We start from the raw sequence: 23,415 nt of genomic DNA on the forward strand, positions 1-23,415 counted from the left end.
AGCAGCTGTTATTTATATGAATGTTGTGACTCTATTTACCATCTTGGCAAGTACCCCAGTGGTATTGAGTGTTGGTATATGTACTAGTTTTCTGTATTGCAATGACAATGGCTTAAAATGCTCATATCAAACTGTAGAGATGACTTTTTTTTTTTTTTTATGAACTTGTACTGAACCTGGGGCTCTGCATTTAAGACGATTCCCACTGAGCTATCTCCCCACCCTCAAGTTTTTTTCCTTAAGTACATGTTTCACTGTGCTTCCAAGCCAGGTTTGAGCTGTCTGTAGCCAAGTCCTTGAACTTGCAGCCTTCTTACTTTAGCCTCCAGAGTGACTGTGACTATAGGCCCCTGCCATCAGCTCTTGAGATTAGTGGATGCCTTTATCTTCTCAATTGATGGAAGCTATCTGCATCTATGACTTGTGACCCTCCTCTGCTTTCAAAATGAAGAGTTCCATACATGTCAGTGTTTATAACTCAGACCTCCTAAGCCCTTTTAAGTATCCTCATGATTGTGACATGATTTTCCCTATCCATCACTAAAATATTAGGGCAGCAGGAGGCCTGTGATTGGACAGGGATAAGGAAGGCAGAGCTAAGAGTTACAGACACAGAGAGCATCTGGGGGGAGAAGGAGAAGGCCAAGATGGAGGTGGACATGAACCAGTGTGGCTTTAACCAGCCACAGGTAGTTATGATATCATAAGGTTAGAGTATTCTTTTATCGTTATCAGTTACTTCTGAAATTGTTGTATTGGCATCTTGTAAATTGAGAATTTATTGCTACATCCATCTGATTGGTTAATTATAAGTTTCAAGAGTTTTGATTTACTTGGTTACTGGAATATGGATCGCTTTGCACAAAGCAACTTTTTACCTATAAGGTAAAATTTTAACTAAGGACTTGCATGTAAGTCATTCTCTTGGATGTTTCTAGCAAACCTCAGAATGCTTTATGTTTCTCCTGAGACTCAAATGTTACAAATTGTCTGACTTTTCATACCCATAAAAATCAGAAATTTAGAACCTTGTCTGGGTTTTCTGTATTTTTACTTTTTTTTTTTTATTGTTATGGTCATATACAATGATTCTCTTTTAAATACAGAACATAGAAAATATAAATGCATAAAGTAACATTTTTATGTTTATACTAACTTGGAGACTGATTTTTTTTTTTTTTAGTTCATGCTTTGCATTGGCTCTAATTTTATTTGATTTATAATGATTCAAGATGACGTCTCTGTTCTTCCCATACAATACTGCACACTCCAAAGTTGTTCTTTCCTAAGTACTCAAAATCAAATATGTGTAGTTAGGAATATGTGAGTCTGTGTTCAGATGAGTCAATGCTGATCATGTGGTGGTGTTAGAGGGGAAACGTACTGTATATTGACTAACCTGAATAATTTCTAATGATAGAATTGGGAACTTAGAAGAAAAACGTACAAAGATACAAAATCTATTTAATAAAAATAAAGTAAAAAATTATATCTCTTTTCAATTAGTATGGAGATTAAAACTACCTTCCCTTCTGTATGTCTCTATGTGTGTATCTTTGTGTCTGTGAATGGGTATGTTTAAGTGTGTGGGTGTTTGTGTATGTGTGTAGAAAGGGAGGGAGAAAAGGATACTAGATTATAAAATTAGCTTGGTAAGCTAAATATTGTTATATTTATTTTACCAGTTAGATAAATAATTTTATAATAAGGTAATTTTTATAATAGTGAATACTTTATGTATCTGTAAACACAGCCACATATATAATCAAGCTTCCTCTTCCTAAGTAAAATACGGAAAAGCGTATATTTATTTCTGTAATCTTAGAAAAATTATCCCTTAGCTGTATAAAATATTTGGATGCCTTTTTCCTATTATCTCCAAGAACAGGAAAGTATTAAGTTTGATTGTGAAGTAAGAGACTTGATGAAGGTCTGGCTGGATGAAAGGCTGTGAGAATGAATTATGCTCCTTGGAAGGTTAGGTCATTGGAGTTTTGTCATGTACATTATTCTGACAGATGATTATTTTTCTCCTGTCAGAGCAGGAAGTTAAACATAGCCCTCCCATTTCATGTGCGATCTGTGTTTACTTAGGTGCCCAGAGGATTGCCTTACTTTGCTGTCAACTTTGGCCTTCAAGGAGGTTTTGCCCACATCATTGAAGATCAGTACAGATTCCCTCATTACTTTGGAAAGGTAAACTCACAGATTTGATAAAACCTCGGGGTATAGCGTTAATACTGCTTTGTGAAAGAAAATTAAAAGTTTGATACTAGAAATTGATAAGTTCTTCCCTATATAAGTTGGGGGGGGGTATGAATTAGGAAGTAACAATAAAGATAAACCAGAATACAGAATATTTATGATAGAGCCAGAGACATCATTGTGGAACCAAACATTTTTGGCAGTGTGCTAAGTAACTATAATATTTTCCTTTGGATTCAGGCAGCTTTGTCCTGAAAAAGTGATGACAATTGTTAACATTTATTAAGGGCTTATAATATGCCTGTCTACTGTCCTAAGCAGTCATGTAGTCACAGTAACTCTGCTGTCTAGATTGTACAGATAGGAAAAATCTAAACTATAGAAACGTTGTGTAACTTGCCTAGGGTTATGTGCTGAGTGACAGAACCAGATACCACAAGTTATGGCTAGTGCAGAAAATACTTTTTTCTTCGTTTATAGTTAAACTACAATCTAGAAAAAAAGAATGACAAATTTCACACAGGTAGGTTCTGGATATATATGAAAGTCCCAGTCATTTGATTGCCATTACTTTCTTTCAGGGAGGAAAAACAAAAAGCAAAAACAAACAAAAATGCCTTCCTAAGAGTATATTCCTTAAATTAGAGGACTTTTTACTAAGTATCTATAATTTCATGTCAGGTACTAGAATGAAATTAATTTACCATTTGAAATTGGCAAAATGAATTTGGGCCTAGTTCAGGCCTTCTCTCATACTATTCTTTTGTGCCGGTGCCTCTGGAGAGGAGCATCAATAATCTTTGCTAAGAGTTCCCAATTACCTACCCTGCTTTCTCTTCTACTCCACTGTCATCTGCATGAGATCATCTTCTACAATAAATAGAATGTCCTGAGAGGAAGCACAGATCCAGAACTTACTCTGCTAACATCTTTAATGAGTAACCAGATTCCAAAGTCATATGCATCTTTGAATTATTGCTTATAAATTCTAACATAACCCATTCTTATCTTGAACTTACCACATAGCTGAAGATGTTTTTGAGCTGCCTTCATATCCTGAGTGTTGAGTTTCCAGGAGTGTACCACTAAGCCTATTCTCATATGGTCTTGCAGATCAGGCACATAGTCTACCACTCTATGAAGTAGCATCTCCAGCCCTTGTTTTTTGCTTTTTTGTTTGTTTGTTTGTTTCTGCAGAGGTAACCAACCAACCAAAACAAAAACTTTTTTTTCACTTCTGTGAAAAAATCCTATTATTCACTAGAGGTTTCTAAATGTTCTTTAGCTCTGGATTCATTGTTTTAAATTTTTGCTTCAGAGAAAAGGATATCACTAACCCATTGTTTTGTTTTTAAATTTTCTTTGGGAGAATTGCCTCCTCTTTAAATATCAATCATGTATTGTGGTTTATTTGATACATTTGATATTAAGAATGAATGGTTGGTTTCCCTATGTCTCAGAGCATGTTTTTTAGGAAATACTTGGATCCTTCTTTGACCTGCCGCCCAAGCAGTGGCTCAGACAACAAGAGGAGAGTTAAGAAATGGACTCTTTCAAAATAAGGGAATGAAAACCAATCTTGCACATGCAGTCAGTAGTCTAGAGATGGTTTCACACAGACACATAAACTACCCTTTCGCAGACTCTGCTGTTTAGATGGATTGATGCCAGGAACCACTAAATCTGAATTTGTCCTGTTTCTTCTGAGGACATTCACAGAGTGTATTCTTACCAACAGGTGGTGCCCTTTTCTGACTTACCCAGTCATTTATTGTTTTTTGGTTGGTTGGTATTAAGTGCCTTAAAAATCTGCTTTGCTAGTTCTCCTTTACCAATGTACAGATGGCACTTTACTCTGGTTCTTACCACATTCTCTTATGAGCTTGCCATTGAAATATTAGTTATTACTTAACAAATATTAGTTAACAAAAATTAAATTTCACTTTCTTCTTCCCTTTTGCTACTAATTTTATACATATACTAATGAACAACCAAGTTGACCAATTGCTTCTCAGAGGACACTACAAAGACTCACAGAGTTTGCAGCTAAGATTGAAAATAAGGTTTATTTTGTTTGAAACTAATATGAAATATTTGTACATTGTCACAAAGAACTACTTAATATTATATTTAATAGCATGATAAATAAGTAGGTCTACTTTTATTGCATTGTATATATATGTATATATTCATAGTTTTCTTTCTCTTTAAAAGGAAATCATTGGTGGTATGCTGGATCTAGAACCTAGACTATGGAGGAAGGGGATCCGAGAAAGCTTTGAGGACCAGAGGAAGAAATCATTACAGTTTGCTCAGTGGTGGAAACCATATGATGTCACCAAAAGTAAAAGCTCTTAAGTGTAGGTTATGTTTCATTTTCTATGCTGAACCCATTCAGTTTATGTCTATTATATTTACAAACAACTGTGCCTTGGGCTCTAGGGAAAGCAGCAGCAGCAGCATCTGGCCACTCTAGTCACTGACACCCATATTAGGTCAAGCTGTTTTCTTCCTCATGGTTCCTGGAAACATGGTTTGGGTGACTGTGGAGTAAGAGCAACTGTATCAATATTATGGGCTCACATTTCATTCTGTGTCTACTACATGTACCAAATTACTCAGTTACTCTAGAGACGGACTTGCTTCTAGAGGTCTAGCAAGGCTACCGAGGAAAGTGGGTCTGCTTCCAGGTAGAATGTGCCACCTAGCTTCTTTTGTGCTTTTTAAACAAGACTGGATGTATTCAGTACTAATTGAAGTTTATTTTCATAGTTTCATGGAAGAGTTTCTTTACTAGTAGTATATAGTACCACTATGTATTATCTTGGTTTAGAGAAAAGGATTAAAGAATTAAATGATAAGGAAAATATTCATAAATACAAACTTGTTTGTTCTAGACCTTGAAATAGTCTGAATTTTGTTAACCATAAAAACAGTTGTTCTAAATAACACAATTTTCAGTTGTTTGTAGTTCATGTAAATCTAAAGTCTGTAGCCAAATCATTGTATTGGGATTGTAATGCCTCAAATATTAAAGTAAATGTCCAGGAGATGTTCTGTTGTTCCAACTTGATTAAAGGTACTTAAGTTTTACTGTTCTCAATATTTGATCTTGAGAAAAGCTTGGTTTTATAAAATATGAATTGTATTCTTTTTAAACATGCTTTTAAAAAACCAAATGTTTTGTTAATGCCTAGATAAAGGGTGCCACAGACTAACTCATTATATGTTTATTTTAATGTCAGGTTGTAAATGTTTCCATGTATGTTGTTTGTATGTTACAAAGGCAACTGCTCTTTTTTCAAATTTCACAAATGTGTTGAAGCTTAATAGTTTTAATTTTCAATACTTATAAAATACATCTAAATGTGTGTGTATATATAGTAAAACAGGTGTGATGGCTATTATAGTCTTTTCAACTACTGGCTTTGCCACAGTCTTATATTCATTTTTATAATTAGTGAGTTAAAACATTTGATTATAGAGTGCTATGTTATGTTGATAGTTAAAAAATTATAAATACTCCTGCCTCAAAGTATACTGAATCTGTAGCATTTCTGTCCCACCTGAACTGCTTTTGTCCTGGCTCTAGTTACTTGTTGATGCGCACTCAATTTCTCAAAACTTCTATTATTTGTAATAGTAGCGATTATCTTTTATTTTATGGCTGGGGCTTTTTTAAAAAAGAAAATTAAATTTATTATTTTTTAACTTACTCTCTTTATATCCTGCTCACTGCCCCCTCCTGCCACCCCCTCCCACAATCCTTCCCTCATCTTCCTCCTTTCTCCTCTGAGCATATGGTGTTCCACCTGGGCAAACCCCCACCCCAATACTTCAAGTCTCTTTGAGGCTAGGCACTTCCTCTCCCACTGAGGCCAGACAAGGCAGCCCAGCTAGAAAAACAGATCCCACATACAGACAACAGCTTTAGAGATTGACTGGGGCTTTTGATGATTTGACTTTATGACTTTACTTTCCTTGGCTAAAGTGGTTTAAATATCTGGAGAAGATTGAAGTTGTTTGTTGAGGATTCTGTTCTTTATACTGTAGATATTGGCTTTGGAATATTCTGTGTAAGTTTGTCACTTACATGTCCAGTGTCTAGGCTGAGGAACAGCTGGGCATCTTCTGGTATCATTATATGATAGCTTCAGGATAGTTGGATTTCCCCCCTTCCTTTTTTTATTTTTATTTTTTTATTACGTTTTTTCCTCAATTACATTTCCAATGCTATCCCAAAAGTCCCCCATACCCTCCCCCCTACTTCCCTACCCACCCATTCCCATTTTTTGGCCCTGGCGTTCCCCTGTACTGGGGCATATAAAGTTTGCATGTCCAATGGGCCTCTCTTTCTAGTGATGGCCAACTAGGCCATCTTTTGATACATATGCAGCTAGAGTCAAGAGCTCCGGGGTACTGGTTAGTTCATAATGTTGTTGCACCTATAGGGTTGCAGATCTCTTTAGCTCCTTGGATACTTTCTCTAGCTCCTCCATTGGGGGCCCTGTGATCCATTCAATATCGGACTGTGAGCATCCACTTCTGTGTTTGCTAGGCCCCGGCCTAGTCTTCCCCCTTCCTTAAAACTCCCCCAGAGCAGCTATTCCAAATGAAAACTCTTTAAGAAGTGGGGTGAGCCAGTGGAACCCAGATGCTGATGCAATGTGACATTTCTATATTATGCTTATCAAACTTGACTTATAACCTAACTAAATTTAAGAAGAGTTGTAGGGCTGATCATGGTACTAGAAGCCTTTAATCCCAGCAATTAGAAGGCAGGTAGGCAGGCAGTTTCCCTTGAATTCAAGGTTAGTCTGCTCTACATAATCAGTTCTAGGAGAGCCAGGACTGCATAGAGACCCAGCCTCAAAAAAAAAAAAAGTCATAATCTTGCTTTTGATAGGAGAAATGTAAAAAACTGTGTGACCATTTTAAAATGATTGCAATTTATTTTCTGCAAATTTACACTTATATATATAAAGTACATTCAAATTCTCCTAAGGAAGCCCCATTGTAGTGAGACTTTAGGCTTAGACTTATACAGTTCAGAGTCTCTTCTAAAATAAAATAAAAGAGTCGTTCTATTTTTCTGTTCAATCTGAAGGCCTGTATACTTAAGAAACAAAATATCTGCACTCAGTAGTGCAGTAGATACGCCATTAAACCTATAGTATTGAGAGAAGCATATGTTAGTTCAATGGAAATAGTCATTGAAGGAGAATGAAGGTGGTCAGGAGAAATGTATAAGTCCACACTCTCTAGTGAGTCTAAAATTAAGTTAGGCTTATGTTACTGTTTTCTCTTCTAGAGCCTCAGTCTGTTCTTGAGAAGAGTCAAGCTCTTTCCTGTGTTATTCATACTCTTAATTTAGCTGAGTTGGCTTCCTTTTGCATGAGAAATAGTTCAAGAAATATGCCTGCAGACAAAATAGGGTGACTGTATTGCCCCTTTGCCTCAAACCACAAGCAGGTGACATATTTCCTGATTTCCAGATAAGGAGAGTCAGAATCATAGAACAAAGTTCAATAATGGCTGAAAAACCGCAAACAGGTGTACTGATAATTCTTTTTTTTTTTTTCTTGGGAAAATAAATTCATTATTCACATATTTCTCCAAAGTTGTTATCAAGTTTTGCACTGGCTTCCTTTTTTTTTTTTTTTTAAAGACATGTAAAAGCATTTATTTTATGCAAAAAATTAAATAGGATTATGTGCACAGAGATAGTGTACACATCACCTATGCTGAACAGTGAATACCAAGGAATACAATATTGTTATAACAGTTGTCTGTAAAATAAAAACTGAGCCCCAATTATCACAGAAAAATAAAATGCCTATTTCCCAACAGCATGGTTCCGGCCATCGAGAGCAACTCTGCATATTTCTGCTCCTCACAACGCTGCCAGTGTCTATCCACTGATACTTCTCAAACAAACAAGCAAACAAACACCCCTAAAAGCAAAACCAACCTTTTTTTTTTTTTACATTAATAATAAAAATCTGGTGACAAAATTGTAAAGCCAAATACTGGACAGTCTTTACTCCCTGAAAACTCCAATTATTCCATCATAATCATAGGAATCAAAACCATTTTAAAGTGATATGCCTTATGAAACAATATGTACATTTATTGCAAGTTACATTAAACACAGCTAAAAACTCTGTACTGGGCTTTCTCCATTACCATCTACTTTGTTTTCTATTTGGAACTTGGCACTGATCCTAACACAACTGCTAACTCAGCAATCCACGGCCATTGCCCTGTTGCTTCATGGGTAGGATATTATCCTCCCTCTCCCTTCTGACTTGGACATCAACATTCTTCCTCTCAGCCATTCTGGCTTTCTCTCTTCATGCCTGTTGCTGTCCCTCTAAGTCCTGTATGTAGACTTGTTTCCACTTGTAGTTTTCCACATGTTCAGAAGAATCTGCAAATTCAAATGCTTAGTAATTATTGAACAGGAAGATCTTTTCCTTCTGTCATATTGACTAACCCACATCACCAAGCCAACACTCTTTCATACATAGTTTCCATTGTATGTGATTTTCAACCTGGGAAACTGTTAGGAAAACATTTGGTCCCATTAAAAATTCTTTGACATGTACCCAGGCAGAATCTCCCATCCAGTAGTGTATTTTCTTTTCTTTTTTTTTTTTTTTGATTTTTAATATTTTTATTACATATTTTCCTCAATTACATTTCCAATGCTATCCCAAAAGTCCCCCATAGCGCCCCCCACTTCCCTACCCACCCATTCCCATTCTTTTGGCCCTGGCATTCCCCTATATTGGGGCATATAAAGTTTGCAAGTCCAATGGGCCTCTCTTTCCATTGATGGCCAACTAGGCCATCTTTCGATACATATGCAGCTAGAGACAAGAGCTCCGGGGTTCTGGTTAGTACATCATGTTGTTCCAACAATAGGGTTGCAGATCCCTTTAGCTCCTTGGGTACTTTCTCTAGCTTCTCCATTGGGAGCCCTGTGATACATCCAATAGCTGACTGTGAACATCCACTCCTGTGTTTGCTAGGCCCCGGCATCGTCTCACAAGTACTGATAATTCTTAATTTTGAGTATGTCCCATGCTGTGGTTCAAGGTGGGGAATATGGGGAAACCCATTGCACTATTTGACTTGAAGAAAACCAGTTGTGAGTATAGAAAGATCTAGACCATAAGGCCTTTTCTAAAGGAGAGTTTGCTGACAGAGGTCTGCAGGGAGCCATCTTTTAGCATTTGTAAGAGGAGGCTTTCTTTGGCTAAAGATTAATCTATTTCAGAGAGTTAGCAGTAACATTTTTTAATTGTTAGAATGTAAAATGTCATAACTGACCAGGAATAGGGAGACGGGACATAGGGTAGAATAGCCTCCATAATTTAGAATTATTACTTCAGGTATAATCTAGTTTTTTATCAAGTCTGAACTAATTTTGAGAAACAGATCCTAGAAGAGGCAAAATTATCAAACTGTTTCCAAGAGCTTAACTGCAGTCTAAAGCAAAGCTCAAAATATAAAAATAACAAATATTTTCATTAGAGCATGTTGAAATGTGTGAAGTCCAATCCAAAAAAAAAAAAAAAAAAAGCCATGCATGGCACCAAACTGGCAGCTGCTTGGATAGGTAACTGTTTTCTTTTCCTTAAAAGATACAGTACTGTTGTACAAAAAAAAAAAAAAAAAAGAGGAATTTATAGCATCCAAAAGTAAAACTACAAATAATAGTGAAGATATGTAAAGTAAAGGAATAGAAGTGTGTACTGCTGTAAGATTGCTGTTCTATTCTTGAAGTATTAGGAATTTAAATATAGACATCTATAAGTTAAAAATATATAAATATAATTTGTAGAGAAGACCTTAACATTGAGAAAAAAATATTGTTGAAAAAGCCAATAAAGAAGATGAAGTAACTCAACTGCAAAACCTTCAACCTGCATTTTGTCCTGCCAGCATGATGTGCTAAGGTGAAGGTTTCACAAAAATTATGGAAATGGTCCATCTTGATATCCATGCCATGTGAGGGAGCCTACTGCTATCACTACCTGGAGGACCAAAAACCATGGCTAGATGGCCCAAAGACCTAGGATAAAACAAAACACGCCAGGTAATAATAATAATAATAATAATAATAATAATAATAATAATAATAATAATAATATAATAGAAATTAAATAAAGGAAATATCCAATAAAATAATAAAAATAAAGAAATGATTACTAATGATATTCTGCTATGAATGCCAGATAGGAGACTGGCATAGTTAAAGAGGCTCCATCCAGCAACGTATGGAAACAAATGCAGAGGCCCAGAGCCAACTATTAGGTGGGAAAAGGAGAAGAAAGATTGTAGGTACCACAAGGGTCAAGAACACCACAGGAAAACCCATGGAATCAATAAGCCTGGATTTCTAGGGGCTCACTGAGACTAACCCAACAGTCAGGGAGCCTGCATAGATTTAACCTAGGTCCTCTGCATATGTATAATAGTTGTTTACCTTTGTATTTTTGGGACTCCTAACAGGAGGATTCTGATGCTTTTGCCTGCATTTGGGACCCTTGTTCTCCTAATTGGGTCACATAATAATCAAAACACCAAATGCACTAAACAAAGAATAGTAAAAGCAGTAAGGAAAAAAGGTCAAGTAACATATAAAGGCAGATCTATCAGAGTTACCTCACTAGAGTCACTATGAGCCAAAAGTTCCTGGACAGATGTCATACAGACACTAAAAGAACACAAATGCCAGCCCAGGCTATTATACCCAGCAAAACTCTCAATTACCATAGATTGTGAAACCAAGATATTTCATGACAAAACCAAATTTAAATAATATCTTCCCACAAATCCAGCTCTACAAAGGATAATTATGGAAAACTCCAACAGGACAGAAACTACACCCCAGAAAAAGGAAGAAGTTAATCTTTTCACAACAAAACCAAAAGAAGAGGATGATACAAATATAATTCCACCTCTAACAACAAATATAACAGGAAGTAACAATCACTTTTTGTTAATATGTCTTAATATCATTGGACTCAATTACCCAATAGAAAAACATAGACTCACAAACTAGATACATACACAGGCTCCAACATTTTGCTGTGTATAAGAAACACACCTCAGTGACAAGGGTAGGCACTACCTCTGTGTAAAAGGCAAGAAAACAATTTTCCAAACAAATGGTCCCAAGAAACAAGTTGCAGTAGCCATTCCAATATTGAAAAAAATTGACTTTCAACCTAAAGTTATCAAAAAAAAGATAAGGGAGGATACTTCATATTGTCATCAAAGGAAAAATCTAGTAAGAAGAACTCTCAAGCATGAACATCTATGCTCCAAATTCAAGGGTACCCACATTCATAAAAGAAATCTTACGAAAGCTCAAAGCACACACTGCACCTCACACAGTAGTGGTGGAAGATTGTGGCACACCACTGTCATCAATGCACAGATTGTGGAAACTGAAACTAAACAGAGAAATGGTGAAACTAACAGGAGTTATGAACCAAACAAATTTAAGAGAGATTTATAGAACATTTCATCTTAAAACAAAAGAATAGGGCCGGGCGTGGTGGCACACGCCTTTAATCCCAGTACTTGGGAGGCAGAGGCAGGCGGATTTCTGAGTTCGAGGCCAGCCTGGTCTACAGAGTGAGTTCCAGGACAGCCAGGACTACACAGAGAAACCCTGTCTCGAAAAACCAAAAAAAAAAAAAAAAAGAAAAAAAAAAAAAAAAACAAAAGAATATACCTTCTTCTCAGCACCTCATGGTACCTTCTCCAAAATTGACCATATAGTCAGTCACCAAACAGGCCTCAGCAGATACAAGAAGATTGAAATAATCCCATGCATTCGATCAGATCACCACAGACTAATGATGGTCTTAAATAACAACAAAAGCAATAGAAAGCCCACATACACATGGACGGTGAACAATGCTCTACTCAGTGATAACTTAGTCAAGGAAGAAATAAAGACCTTTTAGAATTCAATGAAAATGTAGCCAAAACATACCCAAACTAATGGGGCACAACAAAAGCAGTGCTAAGAGGAAAACTCATAGCTCTGAGTGCCTTCAAAAAGAAATTGGAGATAGCTTTCACTAGCAGCTTGGCAGCATACCTGAAAGCTCTAGAACAAATAGAAGCAAATACACTCAAGAAAAATAGAAGGCAGAAAATAATCAAACTGAGGGCTGAAATCAACCAAGTATAAACAAAGAGAACTACATAAAGAATCAACAAAACCAGGAGTTGGTTCTTTGAGAAAATCAACAAGATAGATAAACCCTTATCCAGACTAACCAGATGGCATAAGGACAGTATCCAAATTAACAAAATCAGGAATTAAAAAAGAGACATAACAGAAACCAACGAAATCCTAAAACGTCACCATATCCTAATACAAAAGCCTATACTCAACAAAACTGGAAAATCTGGATTAAATGGACAATTTTCTAGACAGATACCAGGTACCAAAATTAAATTATAATCAAATAAACCACCTAAACAGTCCCATAACCCCTAAAGAAATAGCAGCAGTCATAAATAGTCTCCCAATTATTAAAAAGCCCAGGACCAGATGGGTTTAGTGAAGAGTTCTATCAGACCTTCAAAGAAGACCTTATAATATCAATAGTCTTCAAACTATTCCACAAAATAGAAACAGAAGGAACACTACCCAATTCATTCTATGAAGCCACAATTATGCTTATACCTAGACCACACAAAGACCCAACAAAGAAAGAGAACTTCAATTTCCCTTATGTATATCAGTGCAAAAATACTCAATAAAATTCTTGCAAATTGAATCCAAGGACACATCAAAACAGTTATCCATCATGATCAAGTAGTCTTCATCCCAGGGATGCAGACATGGTTCAATATACCCTCAATGAAATCCATCAATGTAATCCACTATATAAACAAACTCAAAGAAAAAAAAACACATCATTTTATTAGACACTGAGAAATCATTTAAAAAAAATCCAACAGCCCTTTATGATGAAAATCTTGGAAAGATCAAGAATTCAAGGCCCATACCTAAACAAAGTAAAAGCATTATACAACAAACCAGTAGCCAACATCAAACCAAATGGGGAGAAACTTGAAGCAATCCCACTAAACTCTGGGACTAGACAAACTGCCCATGCTCTCCCTACCTATTCAATATAGTACTCAAAGTCTCAGCCAGAGCAGTTAGAGAACAAAAGTAGTTCAAAGGAATACAAATTGGAAAGGAAAAAGTAAAAATATCAGTACTTGCCAAAAATATGATAGTATACTTAAGTGACCCCAAAAATTCCACTAGAGAACTCTTAAACCTGTTAAACAACATCAACAAATTTGTTGGATATAAAATTAACTCAAATCAGTGGCCTTCCTCTACTCAAAGGATAAATAGGCTGAGAAAGAAATTAGGGAAATGATATCCTTCCCAATAGATTACAAACAATATAAAATATCTTGGTATGACTAACCAAGCAAGTGAAAAATCTGTATGGCAAGAACTCTCAAGTCTCTGCAGAAAGAACTTGAACACCTCATATGATGGGAAGATCTCCCATGCTTGTAGATTAGCAGGATTAATAGAGTAAAAATGGCTATCTTGTCAAAAACAATCAGTGCAATCCTATCAAAATTCCAACTCAGTTCTTCATAGAGTTATAAAGAGCAAATCTCAAATTCATTTGGAATAACAAAAAAACCAAGATAGCAAAAACCGTTCTCAAGGAGAGAAGAACTTCTGGGGGGAATCACCATCCCTGACCTCAAGCTATACTCAGAGCAATAGTGATAAAAACTGCATGGTATTGGTATAGTGACAGGCAGGATTAAAATTAGGGTTATACATCAATGGAATAGAATTGAAGACCCAGTAATGAACTCACATCCCTACTGTCACCTGATCTTTGACAAAGGAGCTAAAATCAATCATCCAGTGGAAAACAGCATTTTCAACAAATGGTGCTGGTCCAACTGGTGGTCAACATGTAGAAGAATGAAAATTGATTGATTTTTATTCCCCTGTACAAAGCTCAGGTATAAGTGCATCAAGGACCACCACATAAAACTGGATACACTGAATCTAATAGAAGAAAAAGTGGGGAAATTCTCATACACATGGGCATAGGGGTTAAGTTCCTGAAGAGAACACCAATGGCTTATGTTCTATGATCAAGAATTGACAAATGGGGGGCTGGTGAGATGGCTCAGTGGGTAAGAGCACCCGACTGCTTTTCCGAAGGTCCAGAGTTCAAATCCCAGCAACCACATGGTGGCTCACAACCATCCGCAACGAGATCTGGCGCCCTCTTCTGGAATGTCTGAAGACAGCTACAGTGTACTTACATATAATAAATAAATAAATCTTTAAAAAAAAAAAAAAGAATTGACAAATGGGACCTCATAAAATTGCAAAGCTTCTGTAAGGCAAAGGAAACTGTTAATTGGACAAAATGGCAATCGGCAGATTGGGAAAAGATCTTTACCAATCCTATATCTGATAGAGGGGTCATATCCAATACATACAAAGAACTCAAGAAGTTAGACTCCAAAGAACCACATTAAAAGTGGGGAACAGAGCTAAACAGAATTCTCAAGTGAGGAAACTCAAATGGCTAAGAACCACCTAAAGAACTGTTCAACCTCCTTATTCACCAGGGAAATGCAAATCTAAATAACCCTGAGATTCCACCTCACACTTTTCAGAATGGATAAGATGAAAAACTCAGGTGACAGCAGATGCTGGGGAGGATATGGAAAAAGAGGAACATTCCTCCATTGCTCGTGGGGCTGCAAGCTGGTACAACCCCTCTCGAAATCAGTTTGGCGGTTCCTCACAAAATTGGACATAGTGCTACCTGAGGATCCAGCTCTACCACTCTTGGGCATATACCCAGAAGATGCTTCAGCATGTAATAAGGACACATGCTCTACTATGTTCCCAGCAGCCTTATTTATAACACCCAGAAGTTGGAAAGACTCCAGATGTTTCTCAACAGAGAATGGATACAGTAAATATGGTATATTTATACAATGCAGTACTACTCAGCTATTAGAAATAATGAATTCATGCAATTCTTAGGCAAATGGATGGAACTAGGAAATATCCTGAGTGTGGTCACCCAATCTCAAAACACACACACGCACACACACACACACACACACACATGGTATGCACTTACTGATAAGTACATATTAGCCCAAAAGCTCAGAATACCCAAGATATACTTCACAGACCACTTGAACCTCAAGAAGAAGGAAGACCAAAGTGTGGATACTTTGGTCCTTCTTAAAGGGGGAACAAAATACTCATGGGAGGAGATACAGAAAGAAAGTGTGGAGCAGAGACTGAAGGAAAGGCCATTCAGATACTACCCCACCTGGGCATCCATCTCATATGTATATTTATGAAACCCAGACACTATTGTCAATGACAACAAGTGCTTGGTGACTTGAGCCTTATAAAGCTGTCTCCTGAGAGGCTCTGCCAGTGCCTGACAAATACAGAGGTAGGTGCTTGCAGCCAGTCATTGGACTGAGCACAAGGTCCCAATGGAGGAGCTAGAGAAAGTACTGAAGGAGTTGAAGGGGTTTGCAGCCCCATAGGAGGAACAACAATATGAACCCACCATTACCACCAGATCTTCCAGGGACTAAGCCACCAACCAAGTAGTACACATGGAGCGACCCATGGCACCAGCTGCAGATCTAGCAGAGGATGGCCTTGTGAGAGGAGAGGCCCTTGGTCCTGTGAAGGCTCTATGCCCCAGTGTAGGGGAATGCCATTACAGGGATGTGGGAGTGGGTGGGTTGGTGAGCAGGGGGAGGGTGAATGGGATAGAGGGTTTTTGGAGGGGAAACCAAGAAAGGAGATAACATTTGAAATATAAATAAAGAAAATATTTAAGAAAAATTTCAAAAAAATAAAAATAAAAGAAAGAAAAAGAAAGCCGGGCGTGGTGGCGCACACCTTTAATCCCAGCACTCGGGAGGCAGAGGCAGGCGGATTTCTGAGTTCGAGGCCAGCCTGGGCTACAGAGTGAGTTCCAGGACAGCCAGGGCTATACAGAGAAACCCTGTCCCGAAAAACCAAAAAAAAAAAAAAAAAAAAAAAGAAAGAAAAAGAAAAACCAGTTCTTTGGTGAGAGTATTTGATTGCTAAATTGTCATTGTCAGAATTTCAGAGACAGTGTATTTGAAGGATGCAACTTTTCTGTTCTCAATCAATGTCTTGGTCTGGTGAAGCAGAGGTGAGATATATGACCTCTCCCATATTCCTTTGTTTGGTTAATATACTCACTACAAATATCTAGCTGACAAACTCAATTCCTATGTTGACAATTGGGGTTAAAGAGAGAAGAGTGGAGGCGGGGAGGGTCGTGCCCTCCATAAAGTGCAACAGTGTGTTAGGCATTTTCGCTGAGAGTCCAACCTGCTTCCATGGCAAGAATCAGTTTTCAGAATGTCACTGACGCTTTAGGGAACAACTGAACGTCACAGTTGGGAGTGGATGTTTACCTCTTGGTTATTCTCAAACGTTGAAAGACCCACAACGTGAGGACTCCCTCACGTTCTGACTCAGGAGAGGCGACACCCCAAAATCACCCACAAGAAACGATCTTGCTGCAACTGCAAGAGGATTTTTATTCGAGAGCGTTCTCGGGCCCATGGTCATACACCACGCAGGGGTAGAGGACCATGGCGCCCCGAGTAGCTGAGTAAGGGGGTATTTAAAGGAAGAAACCACAATTCATGGAGGTGGGGAGGGCGTTGTTGGAAAATACCAAAAATACCAGTTAAGAGTCACAAGGAAGTATAAAGTCACAAGTGTCAGGTTATCTCTCAAGACAGTTTCTAAGAGCCCCTAACAATCTAAGAGCCCCTAAAGATAGCACATTTGCATTGCAGGTTCCAGTAATGGTCAGGGTGCCATTCTTTGAATTGAACCCAGGAAGCGGGTAGGTGGAGGAATGTCGCTATCTGTTTTATGACCAGTACCTGGAGCACTAAGCAACAAAGGCTACACTCCCAAGCCTGGGCCCAAAAGCCTCGAATTTTGTTTTTACTTTGCTATACTTTTTTAATACTTCTTCACGTTTGTCTCCATTCTTCTTTCCTACATCCAATTATAGTGGAGCATTCTCATGTACACCAGTGAAATAAATGACACAGAGGCTTCTTCCTATTTTAACAGTTAGGCCTTTTGCTGGGCAGTATCAGAAGTGCTCTAATGTGGCCTCCCTTCCCCCAGCCTGGAACCTGCCTGCTCAAGGGTGGAGCTACCGGCTCATTCGTCCTGCCACGCCTACCTACTGCAGGAACCTGCCTTTGCCGTCTGGAGGCACACACGTGTTCGTCCTGCTACTGGACCCTGAGTTACGTGGCGGGAAATTGGGTTCCCTCCCCCTTCCTTTATAAACTGAGTGTCTGGAATTAATAAAATTGAGTCTTGATCAGAATGTTGTCTAGACTCCATTGTTTCTTCCGCCCCGTCTAGTTTCCTCTCTTTCAGCCTGAACTGCCTTTCTCAGTGAACCGTTCGTGTTGTGGACCGCGGGCGGGCCGCAACACTCTAACCCAACTATTCCTGGCACTACATCCCAAGTCTACCTTTCTGCTTTGCTTTGATCCATCATTTCACCTCCTCATCTGCCGGGTGAATCACCCTTCCCTGATTCTTTTCCTAGAGTGTTTCTCTGTCTGAAAGTTCAGCCTTCTACTTCCTGCCCAGCTATTATCTGTCAGGTCTTTATCAAACCAAATCAGATACAATTCTAGATTGCCTTAGGCAGATGAGGAAAAATGGATATTTACACAATATGAGGCTGGAAATGGGTCATAGAAATAACAATACTAAGATCCTGCCAGTATTTACCCTGTCAGTACAACATTAACAGTTGAATATACAGAGACATACCTTCACATAGTATACCCCAATATCCAATATTACCGGTTTGGAAGTTGGTAGGTAGGTAACAAAGCAGAAGACAGAACAACAGACACTGGTGGTTTCTACTTCTGACATTTTGCTTGGTTGCTGTGAAAGGGATGACTTCGTTGGAGGCAAACAAAGAAAGGTGGACATATTTTAAATGGAAGTATAAATGCAAGTCAGGTTTCTAATATTGAGTCTATCTTCCTTTGAATATGTGAAGAACAAGATGGTAAGGCAACACAGATGCATATTCACAGTAAACATCCATTGTAGCAAAACCCAGACATTTCCTGATTCTTGTTTAACATTGTATATATTTTTTTCATTAGGTTCTATTATACAGAAAGAGGATACACATTGATTTAAAGTTAAATCTCATCTACTTAAAAAGGCAGGAGTATAATGCCAGGAAACAAACAAACAAACAAAAAAAGACAAGAAAGTAAACTTACCTTTGAAATGGTTATTCTGCTTGCAAGCAGATGCATATTTAGATGAAGGATTTGTTCCCCCACCACACCCCCAATTAGTCTACAAATAAATAACTCAAAATTTCACATGTATGGATTAATTTGTTTCCAAATTACATAAATGATTATTTATTGCTTCTCAGACTTTCTAAGGACAACAGAGGATGATGGTAGTTCTGATCCTTTAAAGTGGAAAACTGTTGCTTGTTGTAATAAAACATACACTTCCTGTTTGTCATTCCCTGTCATTATTCTGGTATCTACATAGGCCATTGATGTACCTACGCTGATGCTGACACTCAGAAAAATGGAAGAATAACTAAAGAGTGTCCTTCTTAGACCATATTTTAAAACAAGTGCTTAATTCATATCTAATAAAGCATTTGGCATGCTGACTTACTGTGGTTTGCATGTGTTTAATATGTGTTTTGAGAATTAGCAGCCACTGATATAGTATTATATAGTTTTAAATGGTAAGGCCAGGGCTGGAAAGATAGTGCAGTGGTTAACAGCACTGGTTGCTCTTTCAGAAGCCCTGAGTCCAGTTCTCAACACCCGTATACACCGAGTTCACAACCACTATAGGACCTAATGTCCCATGGGATCCCATGCTTTCTTTAGGTGTGCAGATGTACATGTAAAAACAGCACCCATATACATAAAATATATAAACAAGCAATTTTTAAAGAGCTGAAGCCTTTAAAACATAGATAAGTCCTGAGAACATCTCTTTTGTGAGTAGGAAGTTATAGTCTTTATGAATAAGGTTTCATACAGTGGTGGTTATCTCTATTATATAGCACTCTGCTGTATGAGTGTTACAAGATATTTGATCACACTTCCAACCACAAGATTGTGTTATTTACTGGGAATACCTATTTTCAGTTGTGGTGTGGCTCAGACCTAGCAAACACTTTTAAACTAAGACCTTTCTGTTTATTTTAAACAGGATTAAACAAAGTCAACCATAAGTCAGGGATTTAAAGATAACAGGAAGTAGAAGGGCAGGATATTGAGTTTGAGGGGAAGTCTGGAGGGTGAATAGAGAGATGCACAGGAAGAAGAAGGGGGGTGGATATTGAGTTAGGGATTTTAGACAAGGAATGGATAAGGAGGCTTTGGGGGCTATCAACCATGAAGGAAGGTCATCTGGGTGCTGCCTTTATGAGCTAGCAAGCTTTTACCCCAGACTGGCTCCTCTGTCTTTGTTGGTAAAATCAAATAATTGATATTTCATTGAAAAACAATATATGGTGCTCCAACATGTGACACAACCCATTATCAGAGAAATCATGCCAGCTGTGAATAAACTGACAATAACGACATTCAATGGGACCTTTCTTCATGCTACTTCTGGTGAGGAATGTCTCTTTGCAGCAAACAAAAGCTGTGCTTCATGATCTAGCTTTTAGTTACAGTATAATAGGTATGAAATGGCAAATCAAGTATAAAGAAATCACAGAGGTGATTTTGTGTGTGAAGAATTGGTCTTTTAAAAGTTGTCTTCAGAATGCATAAAAAATGTTTCATAGGCTTGAGGAGATGCCTACCTCACATGCAGAAGGATCTGAATTTGGATTTATAATGTCCACATAAAGAGCCAGGGAGAGAAGTAGGCACCTGTAGTTCGAGAACTGGGAAGGTAGAGACAGGGTTCCTGGGGCATAATTAACAGTAAGCCTTGATAAACTTGTAGGCTTCAAGGTTTACTGAGAATCCCAGTCTTAAAGTAATGTCTAGAGTAATTGAGAAAAAAATGATACTGATCTCTGGTCTCTGCATTAGTTCACTTACATGTACACTCATATGAACATGCAAACACACAGAGACACACACACACACAGAGGCACACAAGCACACATGCACACACAGAGTACCATTATTATTTCTACTTTCAAATTAGGGAGCCAAAGTGTCCAAAGGCTGACAAATTTTCTCAAGGCCATACAATTTGACTATGACTGAGACTGGCATCTGAACTGCTACTGAATCATCCAGAGACCTCATCCTCTGCCTCTGTTTATGCTGATCCCTTCCAGAGGCATTTGGTCTTCTGGTTTCTCCCCAGTGTCTGAGTGTCTTCCCAAGCATGATGGATAGCCAAGAAAGTTCCTCCTCCTTCTCTTCTTCATTCTTGTTCTTCTCTTCCTTATCACTTTGTCATCATACCCCCTGTCCACTTTGTTCTTATCCCCCTCTTCATATTCTTCTAGATCTTCCCTTTTTTGCTGAAAAATATATTTTATCACAAAATATGTATGTATATCTCTGTCTCTATATCTAATCTAATCTATATATCTCCTGATTTTCTCTCCCTATTCTTTTCCCAGCTCCTCTCTACTTCCCCTCACATCCTTATCTAATCCCTGTTAGTCTTATGAGAGAATAAATAGGTTTCTAAGGATAATAATATGATATAATAAATATGTGATAAAACAAATATTAAAAAATTCTTAGAATTGGAACAAACAAATAGAAGGAAAAGCACTAAAAGAAGGCATAAGAAACAGAGGAAACAGAGACCTAACAGTTCACACATTCAGGAAGCTTCTAAAAACAATCAACATATATATATGTGAATGACCTGGTACAGATACTTGTAGGATTCTGCTTCATTTTATGTGAGTTTATGTGTGTTTTGATCATGTTGACATAGAGGGCTTTGTTTCCTTGGTATATCCTCCAACCCTCTGGCTCTTATGATTTTTCTGCCTCCTCTTCCACAGGGTTCTGTGAGTCCAGAGAAGAGGGATTTCAGGGAGACACATTGTTTAGTGTTGAGTGTTCCAAGGTCTCTAATTTTCTGCATATTAGATTGACAGCTTTTGCAAGAGCCAACTGTGTCTACAAATAATAGCCAGGGATTGATACTGAAGCAAAGGTGTGTGTCAATTTCAGTTCTGCCACCAAAGTTTATGCAGGGATTCATATATCACTTCATGAGTACTGTCTTGGCTCTGAGCTGTTGTAATTAGCAGAAAACCAGCTCCTCCACGATATATGCCATATCACTTTGGTGTTGCACATAGTTTTGTCTACACAGCTTTGTATTCCCAGTTGGTAGCATACATGCATCTGTCCAGGAGCTATCTCAGATCCATGAATAAAACACACACACACAAACACACACACACACACACACACACTCCTTTTTAACTAGATTATTGGCTCTATGGATGGGCTCTTCTAAGCCTCTTTAGCTGGTGTGCTCTTGCCTTCACTCCTAACTCAACACTTCTAAATCTTCCCTTACCTTAAATTCTCAGTTACCTTTACTCTTAGCTCAACACCTCCAAATCTGCTCTCAGCATAATTGCTCAGCTACCTTCTGTGAAACCCATTGGACTTGCTGCCCAAGATACTTTCAGATGCTTTCCCTTTCTGCCTACATTTTGGAGGCTCTCCCCTGCAGCTCCAAGTCTGTGCATTCTCCCCACTCCCATCCCCCAGTTTTGATTCTCCTCTTCCTCTCTCCTAGTCTGTGGGAATCTGGAAGTGCCACCTCTTTTTTTACCACCCAGCCATTGACCACTGGGATCTGATAGAGATGACAATTGAGAGAGAGGACTTTCAGTGTCAGTAACAGAGATTCCCAATCGAAGCATCAGAACCACCCCTATACATCTCACCATTTCTGCCCAATTAAAAAAACAAAAACAAACAAACAAACCTCTCAGATATTGAGCAGCACCATAACAACCATATAAATTTCAAAGGAAGATAGACAATTAACATCCAGTCCATCATATTTGTCAATTTGATAAAATATTCTACCATCATTCCTAACTTACAGAGGTATAATTCTATTCCTGATTTATGTTTAGATTTTAGCCTGTAACACCATCTGAAAACCATGTTTTTACTTCTGTATCTTATCTTTAATGTTAAACAACTTATGTTTGATTGTGGAACTATAATTAGACTTCAACCCCGTCAGAAATCTGAGGATGAATTGAATATTACCTGAGTAATAGGAAGCACCAAACATAGCTTCAAAAACTTAAACAAGTTGTAAAGACAGCTGATTGCCTAAACAGCCCCATACTTTCTAACAATGTTGGGGCATTTGTCTTCAGCCTTCTGGCCCAAGGTCATCTCAAAGAGCTTTGTAAAACAGGATTATGAAGGATGGTTTACTCTGTCTTGGAAGAGCTATTATTCCACGTAGCATGCCCTTTTCCTGGGCAGTAATTTGTCTTCAGATGAAATAGGCAATTTCTACCTAATGTCTACCTTGCCAAAATAAGCAACCTTGCCTGGAGGTGAAGATGCTAAATTCCAAACTACATGTTACACTTTGCCTCCTCTTTTTTTTTTTTTTTTTTTTGGTCTTGCAATGTTTAGAAGAGTTACTAAAGTACAAAATAGTTGGAATTAAGCTGAATAGACAAACATATCAAATATTTACAAAAGACATTGATAACAGCACTTAAGTAACAGACAACAGCACAGAAGGTCTGGCATTCACAAGTTGGAATTATGGAGATCTGCAATGGATTGCATTTCCTGCTTGATTGTGGAGATGTAACCGTGAGCAGTCCTGCCTCCTCCCAGGGATCTCGTGTTCAGAAGGCATCCCCGAGTAAAGTCATGTAACTGGCCTAACTTTCTTCTCCTTGCTGCTTGTGCTAAGTCATAAAGACACAGTCAAGGTGACTTTCTCCAGCCACTGATGATGTTCAAAAGGTATGAGCAATTTTTCATGGCTTAAACAAAAATTCAACACATCATAGGTTGAATCTGTACTAGAACTAACCAGTTCTATTTAACAGAATTCTATATAAAACTGAAAACAAGGAC

General features: G+C 37.9%; 1 protein-coding gene across 1 annotated transcript in view; it reads left to right on the forward strand.

Moving 5' to 3' along the window:
* Positions 1-8,369, forward strand: part of Cwf19l2 (CWF19 like cell cycle control factor 2) — a 72,445-nt gene extending 64,076 nt beyond the window's left edge. Inside the window, exons 17-18 of the mRNA XM_021171789.3 lie at positions 2,095-2,196; positions 4,420-8,369. Of these exons, the coding sequence (XP_021027448.1) occupies positions 2,095-2,196; positions 4,420-4,563 (246 nt within the window). The 3' untranslated portion in view covers positions 4,564-8,369. The remainder of the gene's footprint in view (positions 1-2,094; positions 2,197-4,419) is intronic.
* Positions 8,370-23,415: the final 15,046 nt, after the last annotated feature.

Source organism: Mus caroli, unplaced genomic scaffold (genome assembly GCF_978045245.1).
Source record: "Mus caroli unplaced genomic scaffold, Mus_caroli_1 scaffold_11, whole genome shotgun sequence".
Classification (NCBI taxonomy): domain Eukaryota; kingdom Metazoa; phylum Chordata; class Mammalia; order Rodentia; family Muridae; genus Mus; species Mus caroli.